The following is a 20,175-nucleotide window of genomic DNA, read 5'->3' as shown; positions in this document are numbered from 1 at the left end:
TGTCCTGCACTTTGGACCTTCAATACAGGCTGCCCGCTCAGTTCCTAGTCCTCGATATTATCTCCTGCACTTGTGCCACTTGGCTGCCGCCATCTTTAAATCCCATCCTTTCACTCAACAACAGCATCCACTCAACACGTATTATTAGAGCAACTACGACGTGCCAGGACTGTGCAGGGCTGGGTATGTGGTCAACCGACTGTGACTTCACTTTTCCCCAACTGCCTCCTGAGGACTGCGGCTGGGTCCTTAGAGAAGCCATATGAACACAGTGACTAAGAGCATAGGCACTAGAGCCAGGTTGCTTGGGTTCAAATCCCAGCTCTGCATTTCACTAGCTGTAGGATATTAGGCAAGTCAGTTAGCCTCTCTGGGCCTTCCTTTCATCATGTGTCAAATGGAGATGATAATAATAATCTACCTTCCAGGGCTGTTATTGAGGATGTTATAAACAAATACAGGTAAAGTGCTTGGAATGGTGCCTGGCACAAAGTAAGTGTTCATTAAATGTTACTGTTATTGTTGACTTTGCCAATGTCTCCTAGACATCTGATGGCTCCTCCTAGAGCTGCCTCCTGTTCAACAGTAGTGCAGCCTTGCCATATACTCTCATGGGCAGAGGAAGACCACCTCTCCAGGAGAAGACCCTAGAGCAGATGTGGGAGAGGGCACTGTGCGTGAAGACAGCATGTCTGACCTTGTACCCCGCTGCACCACTGATCTGCTATGTGATAATGGGCTGGGCCTGTTTCTCTGGGTTAATCTCAGGTCTCCTTCCAGCTCTAACCTGCAAACATTCTGTGCTAACCAGAAGGCTATCACCTGGCCCGGGGGGGAAGGTGTAATTAGGAAGTCCAACTACAGAGGGCAGAGGGGTGGCAAGGCAGGGAACTGGTTCATCCAGGGACCTTCAGTGGGGGCGGGGCGGGGGGTGGTGCTTCTAGCTCATCATCTGAGGTGGGGGGTGGTTAATGTATCTACATTCAGGCTCTTCTCCCATATGTAATAGTCCCGTTGCTGCTGATGATGACAGGGAATCTGGGCAAGGAGAGCTTCAGTTGAATTAAGGCAGGAGACAATGTGGCCAGGCATAAAGAGGAATTTATTGACCATAGGGACAGGAAGAAAGTGGAGTTAGTTATGCAGGGGGTGTGGAGTTGTTGTTTCTGACCCACAGACTCCTATGAGCATGGGCCCATGAAGCCCCAGCATCCCAGACAGGTGACAGCATTTGTACCTCTCCTCTGCCCTCCTCGCTGTGCCATTTGCACGGAAGGTGGGTGAGGGCAGAGGAGGCTGTGGGAGGTGCTGCTTGATGGTGAGGGCAGCAGCTTGGTGGGGAGCTGGGACTAGGTTCTTGGAAGCCAATCTGAGCATCTTAGCATGGAGGGAGGCAGGGACATCCAATCGGTGGCAATGAGCCTGCACCAGGCTTACTTATGTCGTTTCTCTTTGATCGGGAGCCCTGCTTAGAGATGGGCTCATGCGTTATGCATGAGAGATGCTCTGGCACAAAGGGCTAGGCCACAGCCTGGGGATAGGCAGGAGCAGGCAGGCATGTGTGCACACACACACACACATGCAGACACATATGCATGTACAGTCCATTATACACACACACACCCAGAGACACATTCGTATGCATGCATGGGCCATTATACACACATACATCCAGACATACATACATGCATGGATCATTATACATGCATATGCAGATACATATGTATGCACAGGCCATTATACACATGCACACTCAGATTCATGCACGCATAGGCCATTACACAGGCATACACACACAAAGGCTAGTATACACACACATGCATGCACAGGCCATTACACACACACAGGCCCATCTGCCCTCCACTTATCTAGACATACCCATGAGGATATCCAAGCAGACAGACACATGTATTTTCTCTGTACGCATATACAGGTAGACCCTCTGGTACACACTTGTACACATTCACAGGCATGTGTCCACATGCCCAGATCACAGAGATGCATCACACATATGTTCAAGCACACATACACATAGATGCAGACACGTGTCCAAGCACAAATACACACATGTCCCCACACAGGCAGAGTTGTGCACAGGCACATGTGTGCACATACACACACGTGCACATTCCCACATATTATATACTGCTACATGCACATGTGAAGCCATGCATGTATACACATCCTCACCTACTCACTCATAGGCAGGAACACATAGAGTCCCATAGTGCTCCCAACATGCCTTTGATAATGCCGTTGGCTTCCCCTCACTCTAAATACACGGTAGTGACCTCTTAGGCAAGTCAACCAACATCCCTCTTGGCAACATCCAAGAGGGAAGCTCCTTTCCTCGCTCACTGTCTCGTCACTACAAAGCTGTTTCCAACTTCAAGGAGGGACATGGCGGGGGCTGGGCAGTGGGGAGGGGAGAAAGTGCTGCGGGGCTGCAGTGCCCAGGAGGTAGAAGGCTTTCCCACCCAACCCCTTCCTTCTCTCTTCACTCAGGCCCCACTGGAGGCTCCACCTCTCATTTGGAGGCTTAGCCTAGGAGGAGGCAGGGGCTGGGTGATGGGGAATCAGAGCCCAGAGGAAAGGAAAATACCCCAGGCTTCCATTCCAGGTTGATTAAGAGCAGTTGATTAATAGATAAACATATAAATAAGTGGGCCTGCAGCCACAGAGTTCCTAAATCCTAATCATTTCTGGGAAACAATTGGAGCAGTGGTTCTCCAAGCACGGAACCTGGACCAGCAGCTGCAGCGTCACTTTGGAACTTTTTAGAAATGCACATTCTCGGCCCCATCTAGACCTCCTGAGTCAGAAACTCTGAGGGTGGGGTCTGCAAGCTGTGTTTCTTTCTTTCTTTTTTTTTATTTTTTGAGATGGAGTCTCACTCTGTCACCCAGGCTGGAGTGCAGTGGCGCGATCTTGGCTTACTGCAACCTCTGCCTCCCGGGTTCAAGCCTTTCTTCTGCCTCAGCCTCCCCAATAGCTGGGATTACAGGTGCACGTCACCTGTAATTTGTATTTTTAGTAGAGATGGGGTGTCACCATATTGGCCAGGCTGGTCTCGAACTCCTGACCTCGTGATCTGCTCACCTCGGCCTCCAAAGGTGTTGGGATTGCAGTCGTGAGCCACCGCGCCCGGCCTGCAAGTTGTGTTTCAACAAGTCCTCCAGATGATCTGAATGCACACCCAGATCTAAGAACCACTGGCTTAAAACAGGGCCCGTGAGGAAGCTAGGCCTGGGTTGCACCTGGTTCCTCCAGCTGGGCGTCCCTGGACAAGTCACTTAGCTGCTCTGGGACTCAGTTTCCACACATGTAAAGTAGAAATAATTCAAGTACCAGCCTCCCAGGATTTGTCACGAAGATTAAATGAGGCCCAGCATTTAGCACAGTTCTTGGCCTACTGTGAGATCTCAGTGGCAGTAGCTACTGCTATTACTACTTTAATTTCTGGGAGAACCTTTGCAGCTTCTGGTTCTCAGGGCCAGCCAGAGTCTCCTAAGCCCTCAGCTACTCCAGTAGAAAGTCAAAAACATTAGGGCACTGAGCCAACACTTCACAGAGCAGGAGGAGCAATGAAATCATGGCCAGATACCCATTAGAGCAGTCAGTTGAGCAGGTGACAGGAGCTTTATCTGCTGACACCAGCATTCCCAGAGTGTAACATGCTCAGTAATGTCTGTAAACACTTGTTCAAGTTCTAAGCCTCCTCCCTTCCTCTCAAGATTTGGCCCTGCTGCCGTCTCCCCATCCTCAGGCTAGCTTCCTCGAGATGGATGGCATTGAGGTCTGAAGCCAAGGGCAGGGAGCCCCCAGGGCCTGTGTGTCTGGGTGGCTCTTCCCTCCTCCCCCCTTCTCCAGGCCCCTCTCTCCACCTGTCTCCCTCTGATGACTTAAGGAATCATAACACATTCACATGGCTCATCTCAGGCACAGAAACTTCTAGGATTTGTGTTGAGGCCAACCCAGTTGGCCCACATCACCACAGCTCCCCAAAGTCAACTAGTCCAAACAAGGTGGGGCTGAGGCTTGGGGGCTTCTGACCCATTGGCCATGCGTGGTTAGGGAAGGACAGAGACCCCCTTTCCTCTTCTGCTCAGTAAAGGGTCCGGAGAGGATCAGCTCATGGTGCTGCAATAGGAGGGAGAGGGCCTCACCTTGAAGAAGGTCATGGTGGCCCCGTCCTTGACAGCCCCATACTCAATTTTGGTTTGCTTGGCCAGGTCATCAGCAGAGTCAATGGGTGATTCCATGCGCTCCACGGTCAGAAAGGCAGCCAGGTTGGCCGTGTAGGAAGAGATGATGATGAGCGTGAAGAACCACCAGATGCCACCAATGATGCGTGTGGACAGGGCTTTGGGCATCAGCTCAGACCCTGGGCAAAGAGAGGAGATAGGCAGTCCCTTGCAACATCCAGACTAGCGCTGCTCAAGTCCCCTGGGTCATGGATTCCTCTGATACTCTAATGAAAGCTAAGGCCCTTTCCCAAGACCAGTGGTTCTCAAAAGTGTGGTCCCTGGACCAGCAGCAACATCATCACCTGGAACTTGTTAGAAATGCACATTCTTGGGCCCTACCCCAGCACTTACTGAATCAGTAATTTCTGAGAGTGGGAACCAGCAATATGTTTTGAGTAAGCTCTCCAGATGATTCTGACGCAGGCTGAAATTTAAGAATCACTCTTCTATAATAACATATACATTCACATTTCATAGGCTCATCAAAACCTCAGATGCCTAACCATGGACCACTTATGTGGTCCCAGCTTAAGAACACCTGGGAGTCAGGACCCCTGGGTTCTCGAGTGAATCCTGCTCCCAACTCTCAGTGTGATCTTATGCCTGATACTTCCCCTCTCTGGGATTCTGCAAAACATGAAGAATTGTCCTTCCTCTGTCCCAGCCTCACATAAATACTGTGGTGCTGCAACGATATAATTTGAGAAGAAATTGCATTGGAAATACAAATGGTATACAAATATAAGATTGCTATGCAGTGCTTTGCAGAAGGGGAAAAAAAATCAACACTTTTTGAAGCTCTTTGCCGAAATATATCACTTTTCTTCTCCAACCTTAGGTGTGCAGCACAATAGAGATGACACCTTCTAACTGAAGTAATTAACTAGGTGGCTTTCAAGAGATTTAAATTGCAAGCAACTCCTGAACTTTCCAGAATATTTGGACCTGCAATCTGAAAAGCATCTGCTTTGATATGGATGATTTTTTTTTCTCAAAGAAGTCACTCAAGGGAGAGTTTTTCAAATACATAACTATTTTTCTCCCTCCTAATCAAAACCACACAGAGAATACATCAGGGGTCAGTGCTTTGAATAGCAGCGGGAGGTGGAAGAGGAGAAGCGATTACTGCATTGAGGGGCTTCCAGGTCTTTCCCAACTGTCAGCGAACAAAGATGATGGACAAAAAAGCAAGGTGAGGCTCCAGGACACTCATTAATAGCAAGGACAGATTGAGGCACTTCCCTTGAAAGCTGCCTGTCACTTCCTAGCTGCTAGAGACCACTGAGGCTCTGTGTCTCCTCCCCAACTCGCCACTCCCAGCCTCCCCAGGTTGCTCCAAACCAGGCTTTGGGCTGCTCTTAGAGGGAGAGCAGCTTATTTGAGTCACTTGATTGGTGAGTTCTGCCAGGCTTGCCAGACCTCTGCCCAAGTCCCTGCCCTGCCTCTGCCATGGCCAAGAGGTTTCTCGCATGTGGGACAGATTTGCTTTTTTCCTCTCCTCCTTCATTCAAGTGCCCAGCACAGAGCCTGGCATGTAGTGGGTGCCCAGGACACATTGGGATAATGCCATTTGCTCATTCATTTGGCATTTACTGATGGATGTCTATTGAGGACCAGGGTTTGTAAAGGTTATACACAGATGACTGAGGGACAAGGACATTTTCTCTGTCCCTTGAAGCCCCTTCCCTGCCTGCCCCCTAGGCAGGTCCCTCAGTGAAACTCTAACAGCAGAAACTTGTCTGCACTCCCTAAGATAAGAGACTCTGGACATGGGACTCCACCTGCAGAGGCAGTGAGCACATGGCTTGTGGCCAGCAGGACCAGGGGGCGGTGTCCTTTCCTGGCTGGTGGTCCCCTCTCCCTGTGCCTGCCCTCCTGCTCCCTGCTGTCTCCGCATCTGACTCCTGGCAGTTAGAGCAGGTTCTCTGCTTTCTGAGATATTTGAGTAGCTGCAGATAGTTCCAAAGCACATTGGCCCTCCCTCCAGAGGATGTAAGAGAATTGCATCCTTTTGTGTACCTCATCTTTGAAGAACTCGGGCTGAAGTCCCCAACTCAGCCATGATCCTTCCTACTCCCAGGCACTTCACAGCCAAGCGGCCATGGAGTCCCATCCACAGTGTATCCTGAAGCTCTCTTAGTCCATTTCTGCCCTCCACTCCCAGGGCCACCACCAGGGTCAGGTCTCATCACCTCATTCCTGCAGTGGCCTCCCACCCAGACTCCCTGCCTCTGGTCTCCTTCCATCCACAGCCTAACTTGCTCAGCTGGACTCTGTGATGATGAGGACACGGGCGGGGTCCGCCACAGCCAGCAGGGTGCTCTATGTCCACCTCAGCTGGAGCAGGAGGTGGGGGATGCGTCCCGCATGCCCTGGGCTGGGTGGTTTTCTTAGCTTCAGACCCTGAGCCAGCTCCAGCCAGAGTGGAGGTGGAAGTTAGGGGTCTGGGGCAAGGGCACGCATCTGGGTATCTCGGTGTCTCCAACCTTCTGCCGGCTCATCAGGGTCTGAGGCTGCCCCGAGAGGTGTGGGCTGGCTTTGCTGATGCCAAAGAGGCTGAAGACCCTGGAAGGGGAGGCCCTGGGAGAGGGTGCATACCTTGCTGCATCAGGGATCCCATTCCAAACCAGAAGCTGTTAAGCAGAGTGAAGTTATTTTCCACCACCTCGGAGCCAGGGTTGCAGGGGTGAGCATCGTACCACTCATAAGGGCTGAACCTGCCACAAGAGGAGAGGGACAGTCAGCCTGGGAAGCAAGGGGCATCCATGCCCCAGCAGGCAGTGGTTTCACAAACACTGCTGTGCCAGCCGCCTCAGCATCAATATCCTCATGGTTCTGCTGGGAGGCAGGGCAGGGGAATTTCTTCTCGTTCTTTATTGTTAGTGCCCTTTTCTGGTTATAAAGGTAATTCACCAGCATCTCGTAAAATTAAAAGTGCCCATGCCCTTCAGCTTCCCAGTTCTGCAACTCATTATCCATCCCAGAAAAAGCACTCTTACAGGAGCATCAAGATAAGCACACAAGGGTGTTTATCAAAGCATTGTTTGTCATCGCAAAAAAACTGGAAACCACCAAAATGTCCTTCAATAAAGGAATGATTAAATAAACTATGCCACAACTATACTGTGAAATATTATGCAGCTGCTAAAAGAGAATGAGATACTTGAGATGTGCTGGCGGGGAAAGGTCTTCAACACATATTGTTGAATATCTAAGCAATAAAAATATTAAAAGCAATGTATTAAAAGCAATAGAAAATAAGAACAATATGACCACACTTATATAAACAGACTCCTAAAGACATAACTATTCAGTGCTTTATGTATACTCATATGCAAATGCATACTAAAGGGTCTGAAAGGGTCTCTAGATAAAAAATAATCAGTGTTTACTTCTGGGGAAGGGCATCAAAATAGCAGAAGGAATTTCAGGAGCCTATTGCTCTATCTGCATTATATAAATTTTTAAAAGTGAGAACATGCTTTTGAATTTTGGGTATAATAAAAAACCTTAAAACGGAAAAAAAAGCAGAAGACACACTTTATAAAATATTCAGACAGTACAGATGAATACAATCTGAAGGTGAATGTACTCCAGCATCCTATCCCCCGGAGAGAACAATGCGTTATATAATTTTTTAGATTTTTGTCTTTGAATATACAAATATATATATGACAGGCAAAAAATGATTACTTAAAGCCCCCTACTGCCTTCTAAGGAAGAGGAGTCCTGATTACTGAATTGAAGGGAGTTTTTGTTCACTGCGTGAGTTCCAGTTGAGGATATGTATGTTTAAAGAAGCTCAAGAGGTTGGGGGGACCCTGGAAAAAGTCCCAGGCTGGTGGACATTTTCTCTAGATTTGTGGGGGAGGTTTTAGGATGCTGAGAGGACACATCTGGAAGGAGAGACAAGTCCAGTGGAATTTTGTTTCATTTTTTAAAGTGCAATGCCCTTTAAGTGTGATGTTGTGACCTCTCTTTTCTGTCTCCCTTCTAAAATGGAATATATTATACATTGATTACCGGTGGTCATGTGCAAAGAATTTTATTTTCATGAAGCGGGAAGATCCCTCAAATAGGAAATTCTAAAGAAAGGTTTCAAACCAAGATAGGGATCTTCAAAGGAAATGACCACAAACTGGTTAGAGGCTCTAAAATCCACAGGGAAGAGATCTAGAATGGAGAAAGCAGAGATTAGAGGCTATTGTGAGAAGGGTTTTTGGAGAGAGCCTTTGGAGGGCTGGGTGTCCACAGCCCCCACTTCCTCTACCACATCGAGGGAGAGGGGCTTCCCAGGGGGTGAGGCAGCTCAGTGCCTGGCTCTGTAACTGAGCGGATGGACCTGGGAAGTGTGAAGGGTAGGGGTCAGGCTGACAGGTGCTCTGTCGGTGGAACCAGGAGAGTCCCTGCTACACAACATTGGCCTGCAGGCCCAGACACCACCAGGTCTCAGGACACTGGGTCCACAGTGCTTCCCCTGGACCAGATGGACCCATGCAGAAGACAGATCCAGCCCAGGCCGACTTTGACTCTCATCCTAGAAGGCAATGGGATTCCAACAGGGAGAGGCCATGGGGCACAGGCTGCTGGAGGACCAGGGGCTGAGAGGGGAGTGGGCCATGAAGGGAGGCCCTGCCGGAGGGGGCCACTGGAAGAGCACCCACCTCTGAACAACCTGGAAGGTGGGACGGAGACAACATAAAGCTGATTTCTGGTGAGATCTCCCGAGTCCTGCTCTTTACATGTACCAGGCACACATACACAAATGTATAACATATATGATATTTTTAACCCCAAAAAAATCCCCTATAATACCACCATACTGTCCGAGAACTTGGTTTTTCATGTAATGTTACCAACCTCTTTTCAGGTCAGTTCTTCCGGATCTACCTCATGCTCTGTAACCACTCCGCAGGTGTTTCTAACCATGCCTTGACTGATGGGCACTTAAGCTGTCCTCTCTTTCCAACTGTGGTGCACTCTGCTGGAAAAGCATCCTTGGACACAACTCTGTCGGCCTTGATGCCCAAGGGTGGCCTTGTCTTCTGGGGCTTGGCTGCAAAGCCTTTCTAGATTTGGGAGAATGCTAAAGTGTGGCTCAATGGTGATGTTTCAACAGGATGAAATTCCAGGGGCGGAACTGCTGCTTATCATGATAAAAATAACCGGTTCTAGAATGGGCTTCTTGGCTATCAAATGCTGTTACAGGCTGGGGTCCTCACCACCTCCTGAGAGGTGAAAGCATGCGGGGTGCCCATTTTACAGATGTGGAGGCCACGAGGATCCTGCAGTCAGTGGGACAGAGCGTCCAGGCTCTAACCCTCCTCGGCCATAGGAGAGGAGAGGAGTGGGATGGTCGCAGGACAAGGAGGGAAGGTGTCACCTGGAGTTAATGGCGGATCTTGGATTTGTAGCTTGTGGTTGCAAGGGCTTCTCCAGTCTTGAGAGTAAATAGGAGTTAGAAGTTGACCTGGAGACACTCTGTCTCCACAGAGAAGGCTACACTCCATCCCCAGCTGGAGTGTGGAGGTGGAGACAGGGCATCCACTATGGCCAAAGCTCTTGCTTCCTTGGGATACTCAACTCAGATTTGGCTGCAATGTGGCTCCCAGGAGGTAGATGGGCTGCTCACCCTCAGCCCTGCCTCCTGGGTCAGGCACTTAGGATCATCCTCTGCCACGAGTGCCAACTGTCCTGATCTCTGTGGTGAGAAAGCACCCCCTGCTGCCTTCCTGTTTCTTCCCACCTCACCAGGCATGAAGCAGAATATCTTGGTGGCAGTGAAAGGCCTTGCGCAATGCCTGGTCCCCTGGTATGGGCCAAACAGGCCAGGCCAGGCCAGTGTGCAAGATGGACACTCCTGTGCCAACCTGGAGTTGCCCCAGAGTGGACCTGGGGACCTGCCCACCCTTCCCAGGCCCCATCTCTTGGAACTGTGGGCAGCTGTGCCCAGATCTCCAGCAGCCAGCATGGTCACCAGGAGTGAAGGGGAGATGGCTGCATTCACCCTACAGATACGTTGTGCTTGACCCTGCCAGTGTTATACAAAATTAAACGGCCAGGCGTGATGGCTCACGCCTGTAATCCCAGCACTTTGGGAGGCCGAGACAGGCGGATCACGAGGTCAGGAGAGCGAGACCATCCTGGCTAACACAGTGAAACCCCGTCTCTACTAAAAATACAAAACAATTAGCCGGGCGTGGTGGTGGGCACCTGTAGTCCCAGCTACTTGGGAGGCTGAGGCAGGAGAATGGCATGAACCCGGGAGGCGGAGCTTGCAGTGAGCTGAGATCATGCCACTGCACTCCAGCCTGGGTGACAGAGCGAGACTCTGTCTCAAAAAAAAAAAAAAAAAAAAAAAATTAAACTAGTGGCCACACAGAAAAACCGTGAGACGTCATATAAAAATCCAAATATCTCTCTCAAAATCATGAGCTCTGCAACACTGGCCCTGCATCTCTGCCTGGTACAACCTGTTGGAGCTGAGCAGCGGCTGCCTCCTTCAGCCAGGTGAGCTCTCCAGGGTGCCTTAGTCCCTACCACTCTCTGCTGCCTATCACTATGCCTGCTTCCCTCCCTTTGGCCCTGGCAGGTACTTGGGTTTGTCACCCTTGATATAAAGTTGGATTTGAACTTTATTTCTGGTCTGGGTTTGAAGCCCAATTTGAACTTTATATCTGGTCTGGGTTTGAAGCCCAACTCTGTCAAATAAAAGCTTTCTGATTCTGGGCAATGACTTAACTCTCCAAACCTCAGTTTCTGCTTCTATAAACTGGGGATAATTATACCCACCTCAAGAGAGGTGTGAGTGGTGTTGTGTGGATGTTGGGCAAGGTGACAAGTGCACTCTGACACTCTTCCTAGCTTGGTGGCCAAAACTCTTGTCCCTCTCCCCTCTTCTCAGGAGTCTTCTATCATTACAGCAGCTCTAGGAAATCCATCTCTTCTAGAAAGTCTCCCAGCCTAACCTTGGGAAGAAGGCTCCCACCTTCCAAGCCTGGAGGCAGGGTGGGAAGCAGGTGTGCTGGTGAAGGGCCAGGAATGAGAGGGGGATGGGACACACATCAAAAGGGCAGAGCGGATGCCAGAAAAGCCCGAGAGGGTGGGAGTTGAGACCACTGGAGCCGCTAAAATCATGGTGCAAGCTCTGGAGAGTGGCTCCTGGCTTTCAAAGGCTTGTTAGACCATTAGAGACAAGAGGCATAAATGAAGGCCTCTCTGTGGCAGGCTCGGCTGCTGCTGCGCCCACCAGGCAGGGCGGCCACGGCAGCTCCAGGCCTCTAGCAGCGCAGGGCCTGGGGAGTGGGACATTTCATCACTCACAGCCTTCCCTTTGGTCTCTCACAGCGTGGGAGGAAGGAGCGGAAGGGAGTGAAGTGGGGGGAGGGCGGCTTTTAAAGAAGGCTCTGGAGAAAAAAAAGGCTGAAAACGCCAAGTCGTTGGATCTCAAATTGCCTCTCCAGAGAAGTCTCTCTTTGCATTTGTTAGGATTTAGAGAAAAAAAAGGACCAGATCAGGGGCTGGGGCTGGAGCCCAGAGGGAGAAGGCAGAGGGCTCTGCTGGAAAGGGGTGGGGAGCGGGCCCCAGCAGCCACCAACCCGGGGCAGGGGCGGACCACCGGACAGAGATGTGGGTCACAGATAAAAGGCTTGGTGTCCCCCATGGTCAAATGCTGTAAGGTCACCTATTGCTTGTATGACCTTGGCAAGTGGTGAGACTTTCTGAGCCTCAGGTGTCTCCTCTTTAAGGGAGGCTGGAAGAACTAAATAAGATAACGGCTGTAAAGTGCAGAGCACAGTGCTTGGCGAGCACTAGGTGTTCGCCAAACACTGGGCGAAACCTGTCCCCTAGTGACCTCCTCCTACCACCCACCAGCAAGGGTTTGCTATGTCTACTTTTTGTGAACAACCAAATGTGCAAGCATGTTGCCAGCATGGAGCCCAGACAGGGATGTGTGTATGTGTGCTGCATTTCTGCATGTGGGGATGGGTGTGAGTTTACTGGGCACTGTTCCCCCTGCTGTTGTGACTTGGATAGACACACCCTGTTTTCCAAGTTCTAAGCCACCCACTGGGCCACCCAATTCCTGAGTCTGCTGCACCAGGTGCCTAGCTCATGTGGTGCCGCTTTGGGCATCCACTTGACCTCTTCGAGCCTGCTAATGGGACCTGAGGTGCAACTGCTTCATCTCAGAGTTATAGACACAGACGAGGGTGAGGACCAGGTGATTCAAGTGTGGGGGTGGGGAGGGCCAGGACAAGGAATGTTCCTTGAGGGATACAAAGGAATCTGAGCCATAGGGAGTGGAAGAGGAGTTGGCACAGCAGTGGCCTGAGCCTTGGGCTTCCTGTGCCAGGGGCTGAGGAGATGAGGACCTGCCTAGCCCCTAGACCTTCAACCTTGAGCCCGACATCTGGCCAAGGAATTGCCTTACCTGGCGATGACAAAGAGGACACAGCTGACCCCCAGGTAGGCAAGGAGCACATACATCCAGATGTCTGGGGACAGGGGATTGAGGAAGGAGAAGACGCTGGGGTTGGTGCCATTGGGCTTTCGATACAGGATGCTCACACCAAGTGTCATGAAGGGCTTGGAGAAGTCGATGGCCTTCTCTCGAACATGGGTGATGGTCAGGGGAGCCACGGCCAGATCTGCCTTCTGCAACCAGACAGAGAGAGAAAGACAGACTATGAGCAAAGTTTCAGAATAGCGGGAGACAGAACACCCTTGCTGGAGAAGAGATGAGGGTGAAGTCAGTTGTCCCAGCCCCAGGTCACTAACCGCTCTTCTGTTTCCACATTTACTAACCCTCCTTCAGGGCCAGCTCAGGGTGCTGGGGAGACAATGATGAATTCAACTTAACCTCTGCTCTCTAAGAGCTCATGGTCTTGAAGAAGAGGGTGGTGGAACAAACATGCAGAGAATGGAACTCTATTAAAGCTGTAACCCATGTGCTCCCTTCTCAAAATGGTGCTTTGTCAAATAAATACAGTTCAGTAACCTACGAACATTCAAAAATAGCTCGTGCTTTTTATTTGTGTCTTTCAAAACCACAAAGAGGACACAGAATGCACCACAATGCTTATTTAATTCTGCTTTCCTCTCCCATCCACTTCTTGACTGCTTCACCACATTCTGGATTTTCTATATATCCTAAAAGCCCTCCAAATGCAAGTTGGGCAAAGATAACACCCTCCTTGGGAGAAACTAGACAGGCAGGCTGGGCGTTGTGGCTCATGCCTGCAATCCCAGCACTTTGGGAGGCTGAGGCAGGAGGATCGTTTGAGCCCAGGGGTTTGAGAATAGCCTACATAACATGGTGAGACTCCATCTCTACAAAAAATTAAAAAGTTAGCTGGGTACAGTGGCACGTGCCTGTAGTCCCAGCTACTTGGGAGGCTGAGGTGGGAAGATCTCTTGAGGCTGGGAGGTAGAGGCTGCAGTGAGCCGTGATCGTGCCACTGCACTCCAGCCTGGGCAACAGACTGAGATCTTGTTTCAAAAAATAAAAAAAAAAAAGAAAAGAAACAGAAGAAGCAAATCCAGGGCGCTTATTAATAGGAGGTGGTGCGGAGTGGGAAAGAAGGGGGTGGGGTAATGCTAGGAATGCTGTGTTAGTAAATTTTAGCCCATCACAATTTTAATAAGGGGAAGAATTAAAGTTCAATTTTTTGGTCTGAGCTTTTCTTGATTAAAAATCCAGATTCCCTCATTCCCATCCCATCTTTCCAGGACCCCACTGGCATCCTCCCCCATGAGGCCCCAGTGAAACCACTTCCTGCTTACCACAGTCCCTCCTTCAGCCCCATGTTCTGCACATCCCACGCTGTTTAGGATGTCCTCTTCTTGTACTCTCATTCCCACCACTGTCTGCCTTCCTCTGCACATCTTGCCTCTTCCAGAAACCCTCCCTCACAGCTTCCATCTCTAAACTTCCATGAAGCCAGCTCTGCTCTGCTTGAATGGCGGTCTGTGCTCCATGTGACCTTGCGTCTGATCTGCTTATTTGCCTGTGAGTTCCTGAGTGCGGCTGGAGCTGGGGCGGAGTCTCTGCTTCTTTTCTCCATCCCCAAGCCCCATCTCAGCCTCTGGAATATTTGTTAATTAATAACCTTCCCCTCTGAGAGGCTGCCCCTGGGGCTTCTGTGGATATTTACATCTCAGAATGTGAACTAAGTTATCACTTCCCTTCCTCAAGTAGGACAGGACAGAAAGGGAGGCTGGGGCCTAACAACCAGCATTAAAGACCTTTTTGGCAAGGGGGGACCTCCCTCTGAAACCCCTTTCCAAGGCAATGCCTCTAGGTGTCCATCCATTAACTTGGTCCAACTCCATTCATCCACTCATTGCGTCATGAACTCCAACAGACACCAGGGATACAGAGCTGACCCAAACAGACATGACTTCTGCCCTCACGGAGCTTACAGTCTAGTAGGGGAGATGGACATTAATCAAACTGTTTACTAAAGGGTACCTGCTAACACTAGCTCTGACTTCACTCATCTTAGAACAGGAACTAGCAATCCAGTCAAAATCAGATGTCAAGGAGGGAAGGGCTAGTATGGATGGAATCACAGCTTCTGGACAGCTCTGCAGGTGCTCCCGGATGGGAGCAGCTGGGAAATACAACTTTGACACTGCCACCCAATGTTTCTCCTTCTAAAGGCAGCCCCCACAGCCCATCACTGACACTTGGAGTCCAAGGATTTGATGACCTTCAGAACCTGGGAAAGATAGGGAGGAGGAGCCTATTATAAAGGCTTTTTCTTTTGTAAATGTCTGAATGTGTGAGTTGGAATTTGCCTGGCTGAAGGCAGAAGAAGGAGGAACGGGGCAAGCTGCCGCCACCCCAGCTCCTGGAGTCCTTTCAGTTCAGGGTACATACAAAAGAAAGCAGAAAAAAAAAAAAAGAACTATCAGAGAGGGTGTAGAGTGGTGAGCAAGAGACCGAGTCCCTGGTGTCATGGAGCTTCCAGTTGAGTGAGCCCCTCATGGGGCTGTAGATAGGATCCCTCGGTGGGGTGGGAGCCTGAGTGAGATACCCTGAAAGGTTCCTTTCAGTCCTCAAGTTCTAGGATTCTCTGTAATGTTGACATGAGAGAGATGTAGAAGGTCTTTGATTCCAGAACTTGGCATCCCCAAGTCCCGCCCCTTCGAAGTCCAGTCATGTGCTGCCTAACTCTCTTGGTCAACAGTGGACTGTGTATTCAATGGTGGTCCCATAAGATTATAATACTATTTTTGCTGTGCACCTTTTCTATGTTTAGATAACTTTGCATACATAAATGCCTACAGTATTCAGTAGAGTAGCATGCTGTACAAGTTTGTACCTAGGAGCAATAGGCCATACCATATAGCTGAGGTGTGTAGTAGGCACTACCATCTAGGTGTGTGGAAGTATAGCCTATGATGTTCCAACTACGATGAAAATGCCTAATGACATTTCTCAGAATGTATTCCTGTTGTTAAGTGACGTTTTACTCTACATTGCTTTGGGAGGTTCTGTTCTCATTCCAAAGTCGTTATCATTGCTCAAAATGCCTTTGGAACTGGTCTCTGGAAATGGAGTGGATTCTTGGGAAGAACCTCAAAGTCAATGGCGGTGATGAATCTTCCTTCAACTTTTGATGGCAAGTTGGATAAGAGAGTTATGGCTGGGGGACTGAGCTGTTTGTAGCCAATGATTATTCCAAGGGCTGGTGAGAAAGCTAATCACATGGCCACAGGTGATTGGCCTTCTGGCCAGCCCTTCCCCCAGATCCTCTCAGAGCCTTCGAAACCTCCCTGCCATTCTTCCTGCTCTTTGGTTGTAAGGGGGTCAGGAGACCAAGGCATTTGCAGCATTCTACACCTACGGTGGCAAGACAACTGGCCAACATGACCTTCACTGGGAGTTTGGATCTGTGTTCTCCCTTGGGCTTCAGGAAGGCTGGAGTTCTCCACTGCGTTTCTGGTTAAGGCAGAAAATACTACATTTCACCGTTAGTTACGATTTCCCTGCAAAAGGCATTATTTTGTCCAACTTCCCTTGAAAGATGGGAACAGATGTCAAGCCTTTGCTGTTTCGGTTCATTACTCAGAATGAAAGGCCCAATCTTGGCAGGCTCTTCCCACTTGTGCAAGTTTTCTTTGAGGATGATTCATAAAATCATAGGCTGTCAGGGCTGGATGAGAGAACATCAAGTCTATTCGAGGAATACATCTATTCCAACCCCATGGTTTTTTTTTTTTTTTTTAACAGAAGGAAACTGAGGCTCGGAGAGAAGCTCCTTGGTCTTTGCTATAATATTTATAGTAATCATGTCCTTGAACGACATCAAACCCCTGACTTGTGCAACACTTTCGTTGGTCTAACAAGTGTTTTGTCAGCCCTCCTGCCTCACCAAGGACCTTTCTGTACTATTTCTAAACCTCTGGAGCAGGCAGGACGTCTTCCCAGGACATTACTTCATCCCCATAAGCAGCTTTCCACTTACCAAGAATCTGTTGGGGCCCTCCTGGCTCCTCCTTCTCCCAGTGTCCTCTAACCTTGCATGAGGTCACCTGGCCTCACCCATTCTAGCACACCCCCAGCTCCCCAAACTGAAGGTAAGAACAATTTAACCTGCAATAGCTCCATCCTTTGTTCCTCAGTCTCCAGATGCCCTGGCTGCTGGTTGAATCTTGCCTTGTACTCCAGACTAAAACCTGGACATCTTCCTACCAGGAATGGGGTTGGGACTGTGGCCCCAGCTCTAACAACTTGTCACTGATCAGCCTTCTCTTATGACAGGGGTCCTCCCAAGGGTCTGAGATCTGGCCTCTGACTCCCAGCTTGCTGCCTGCATCTGGTGTCCCTGCTGGAAGCTGCCTGCTTGAATTCCCAAGTATAGTTCCCACCAGCTTCCTCATCTCCGTTCTCTGCCTCTTAGTTGGGATCCCCATCAGACAAGCCAAGCATGACTCAGTGTACTGTGTATGCTGCCTATGCCTATGCCATCTTCCCAGTATCCCCGCCAGGTGGTCAACATCCTCGTCACATTCCAGATGGGGAAAGGGTGGCTTAATCAGGCTAGGAGGCTTGTTTAAACTGGTAAGTGGCTGAGCCGTACTTGGACCCAGTTCATTGTGATCTCAAAGCCCAACATTTTACCACTCTACCATGCAAGCCACATGTAGTGGATTGAATTATGCCCCCCCCACCCCCAATTATGTTCAAATCCTAACCCCTGGTACCTATGAGTGTGATCTTATTTGGAAATAAGGTTTTTGCAGATGAAATCGAGTTAAAATGAAGTTATACTGAATGAGGGTGGGCCCCAAATCCAACGACTGGTGTCCATTTAAGAAGAGGAAAAGAGGAGACCGGGCGCAGTGGCTCATGCCTGTAATCCTAGCACTTTGGGAGGCCAAGATGGGTGGATCGCCTGAAGGCAGGAGTTCGAGACCAGCCTGGCCAACATGGTGAAACCCCGTCTCTACTAAAAATACAAAAATTAGCTGGGCATGGTGGCATGCACCTGTAATCCCACCTACTTGGGAGGCTGAGGCAGGGAGAATTGCTTGGACCTGGGAGGCGGGGATTGCAGTGAGCCGAGATCACATCACTGCACTCCAGCCTGGGTGACACAGCGAGACTCTGTCTCAAAAAAAAAAAAAAAAAAAAAAAAGAAGAGGAAAAGAGGATGCACAGATACACACAGAGAAGGTCGTGTGATGCTGGAGGCAGAGACTGGAATAGCAGATACAAGTCAGAAGCACCAGAGACTGCTGGCCACACCAGAAGACTGCAGAGAAGCATGGAACAGGTTCTCCTTCAGAGCCTCCAAAAGGAACCAGCCCTGCTGACACCTTCATTTCTCATTTCTGACCTCCAGCACTGGCAGTTCATGGCCAGTTGGTGTGGCAGCTCTAGGGAACTAACACACCTGCCACTTACACCCTGTGCAGGACACATGGGACTCCTTTCACAGCCTGCTGCTGTCCCCACCCCAGCACCTGTCTCACTCTGAAGAGCAAGCGTCATGGCTGGACCCACCCTGCCTTGTCCTGAGCCCAGTGTTGCATTCCCAGAGACCTGAACTTGACTCTGGCCCCTGACCATGGGGCTTCCCAGCATATACTTCATGTTGCCCGGCTTGGGAGCCCTGCAGCTGCAGAAAGCTGCTGGTACACCCTTGCCACCTCCAGGTCCCTCTGCTGCTTCCACAGCTGCCTAAGTAAACCAGCCTCACTCCTGCCATGCATACGGGACTATTCCCCGGGGACTCTGCTGGCATCCTGCCCACATCTCTGGTATGTGGCATCATGGAATTCACCTTCTGCTCTTTCCCCAAAGTGGTGGGAATCGCCACTTTGAATCTATCCCTATCCATGGTGCTAATTAAAGTAGGTCAGGACTTCCTAATGCCCTTAGGATAAAAAATTCTTACTAGGGTTGCTTACAGTCATGCGTGATCTAGTCCAGTGCTGTCCAACAGAGCTTCCTGCAACGATGAAAACATTCTCTGTTTGCACTGCCCAATATGGCAACTGTGGGCCACACATGGCTGTCAAGCATTTGAAATGTGGCTTGTAAGACTGAGGAACTGAATTTATACTTTAATTGAATTTTAATTAATTAAAGCTTAAAATTAAATAACGCCGTGTGGCTGGTGGCTGCTGCATTGAAAGGCTCTCCAACATTTCTTACACTGTCCTCCCCTCTTCTCTTCCTCCCAGGCTTCCTGCAGCCCCTCCGATCCATGTTCATCCAGCCCCTCCTCTTACCTCCGGATGCTGCACATGAACTATTCTCCACCTGGAACCTCTTCCTCCCCAAACTCTTTGTCTAGTGAATGCCGACTTCTGCTTCAGATCTCAGCCCAATCATCACTTCCACAGACACAAGCCTCAGAGGAAATTAGAACTCCCTGGCGACTGTTCTCATCGCACCAGGCACTTGTCGCTCCCAGCACTGATCACAGTTGTGATTTTAGAGGCATTGGCTGATTCTCTGGGTGTTTCCACCCCCCAGACCCTGAGCTCAGGAGAGTGAGGCCAGAGCCTGTCACCTTTTCACTGTTGTGTGCCCCATGGCTGGCACAGTGTCTGGCACATAGTAGGCCTTTCATAGAGACTCTGGGAATGAATGAGTAGGATGTTGCTGGTTTAGATGAGGCACCCAGCGAGCGTGTCCTCTGGGTGAGCTGGCAGAGCACATGGCCATTTACAAGAGGATAAAGCAAGTCACAGACGGTGTCTGCTGCTGAGCCACAGCCTCCAAGCTTAAGAAAACACTGTGTCCCTGAAGGGCCCTGGACATGAACCTGACAAACCAACACCCTGAACGGTCCACACATTTGAACAGAGGGGAAACAAGTGCTAGCCCATTCATGAGTGTCAACCGATAGGTCAACTACTAGTACTTGTGATTCATTCACCAGCTTCCTGAGCTGACAGCAGCCTCACTGCCTAATAGTGAGGAAAGATGTGTGTACCCTTCCTGGGTCTGAGAGGATAGCCCAATTTCTGAGGCCCAGCAAGTTCCATCCCTATGCCTCTGTCCTTCGGGAAGGATGGGCAGGTCTTCCCTGCTTCATAGTCCCCATAGGGGTCCCCAGGTTGGATGCACCGTGGGCTCTGTGTCCCTTCAGTGCAAGTTATCTCCCCACACCTCATACCCTGACAGTCGTACTAGCCCAGACAGGGCAGGGCCTGCCCTAGCACAGCCCAATAGAGCTGAAGGCAGTGAGTCCCCCTGCTCCCAGGCTAGATCCTGGTTACACACTCCCATAGCCCCCACACTGCTCCTCTGTGACTTTATCACTACGGAATTTTTATTTGTAAGTCACTGTGGGATGCCCAGGACCTCTGCCAGGATATACAGTCCAGGAGCATGGGGAATGAGCTTGTTTCACTCACTGATGTGTCTCTAGGGAGTAACACAAAGCCTGGCACAAAGTAGGGG

The 20,175-nt window shown here is 50.0% G+C and overlaps 1 protein-coding gene across 1 annotated transcript in view; it reads right to left on the bottom strand.

The window, feature by feature from the left end:
* The window catches only part of GRIK3 (glutamate ionotropic receptor kainate type subunit 3), a 238,019-nt gene that overhangs the window by 17,448 nt on the left and 200,396 nt on the right, over window positions 1-20,175 (bottom strand). Inside the window, exons 11-13 of the mRNA XM_024252633.2 lie at window positions 12,682-12,905; window positions 6,846-6,964; window positions 4,167-4,384 (exon numbers count right to left, since the gene is read on the bottom strand). Coding sequence (XP_024108401.1) covers window positions 4,167-4,384; window positions 6,846-6,964; window positions 12,682-12,905 — 561 coding nt within the window. The remainder of the gene's footprint in view (window positions 1-4,166; window positions 4,385-6,845; window positions 6,965-12,681; window positions 12,906-20,175) is intronic.

This window comes from Pongo abelii, chromosome 1, assembly GCF_028885655.2.
Source record: "Pongo abelii isolate AG06213 chromosome 1, NHGRI_mPonAbe1-v2.0_pri, whole genome shotgun sequence".
Classification (NCBI taxonomy): Eukaryota; Metazoa; Chordata; class Mammalia; order Primates; family Hominidae; genus Pongo; species Pongo abelii.
Note: the sequence above shows the minus strand (reverse complement) of the source record. Positions and strands in the feature narration are given on the sequence as shown.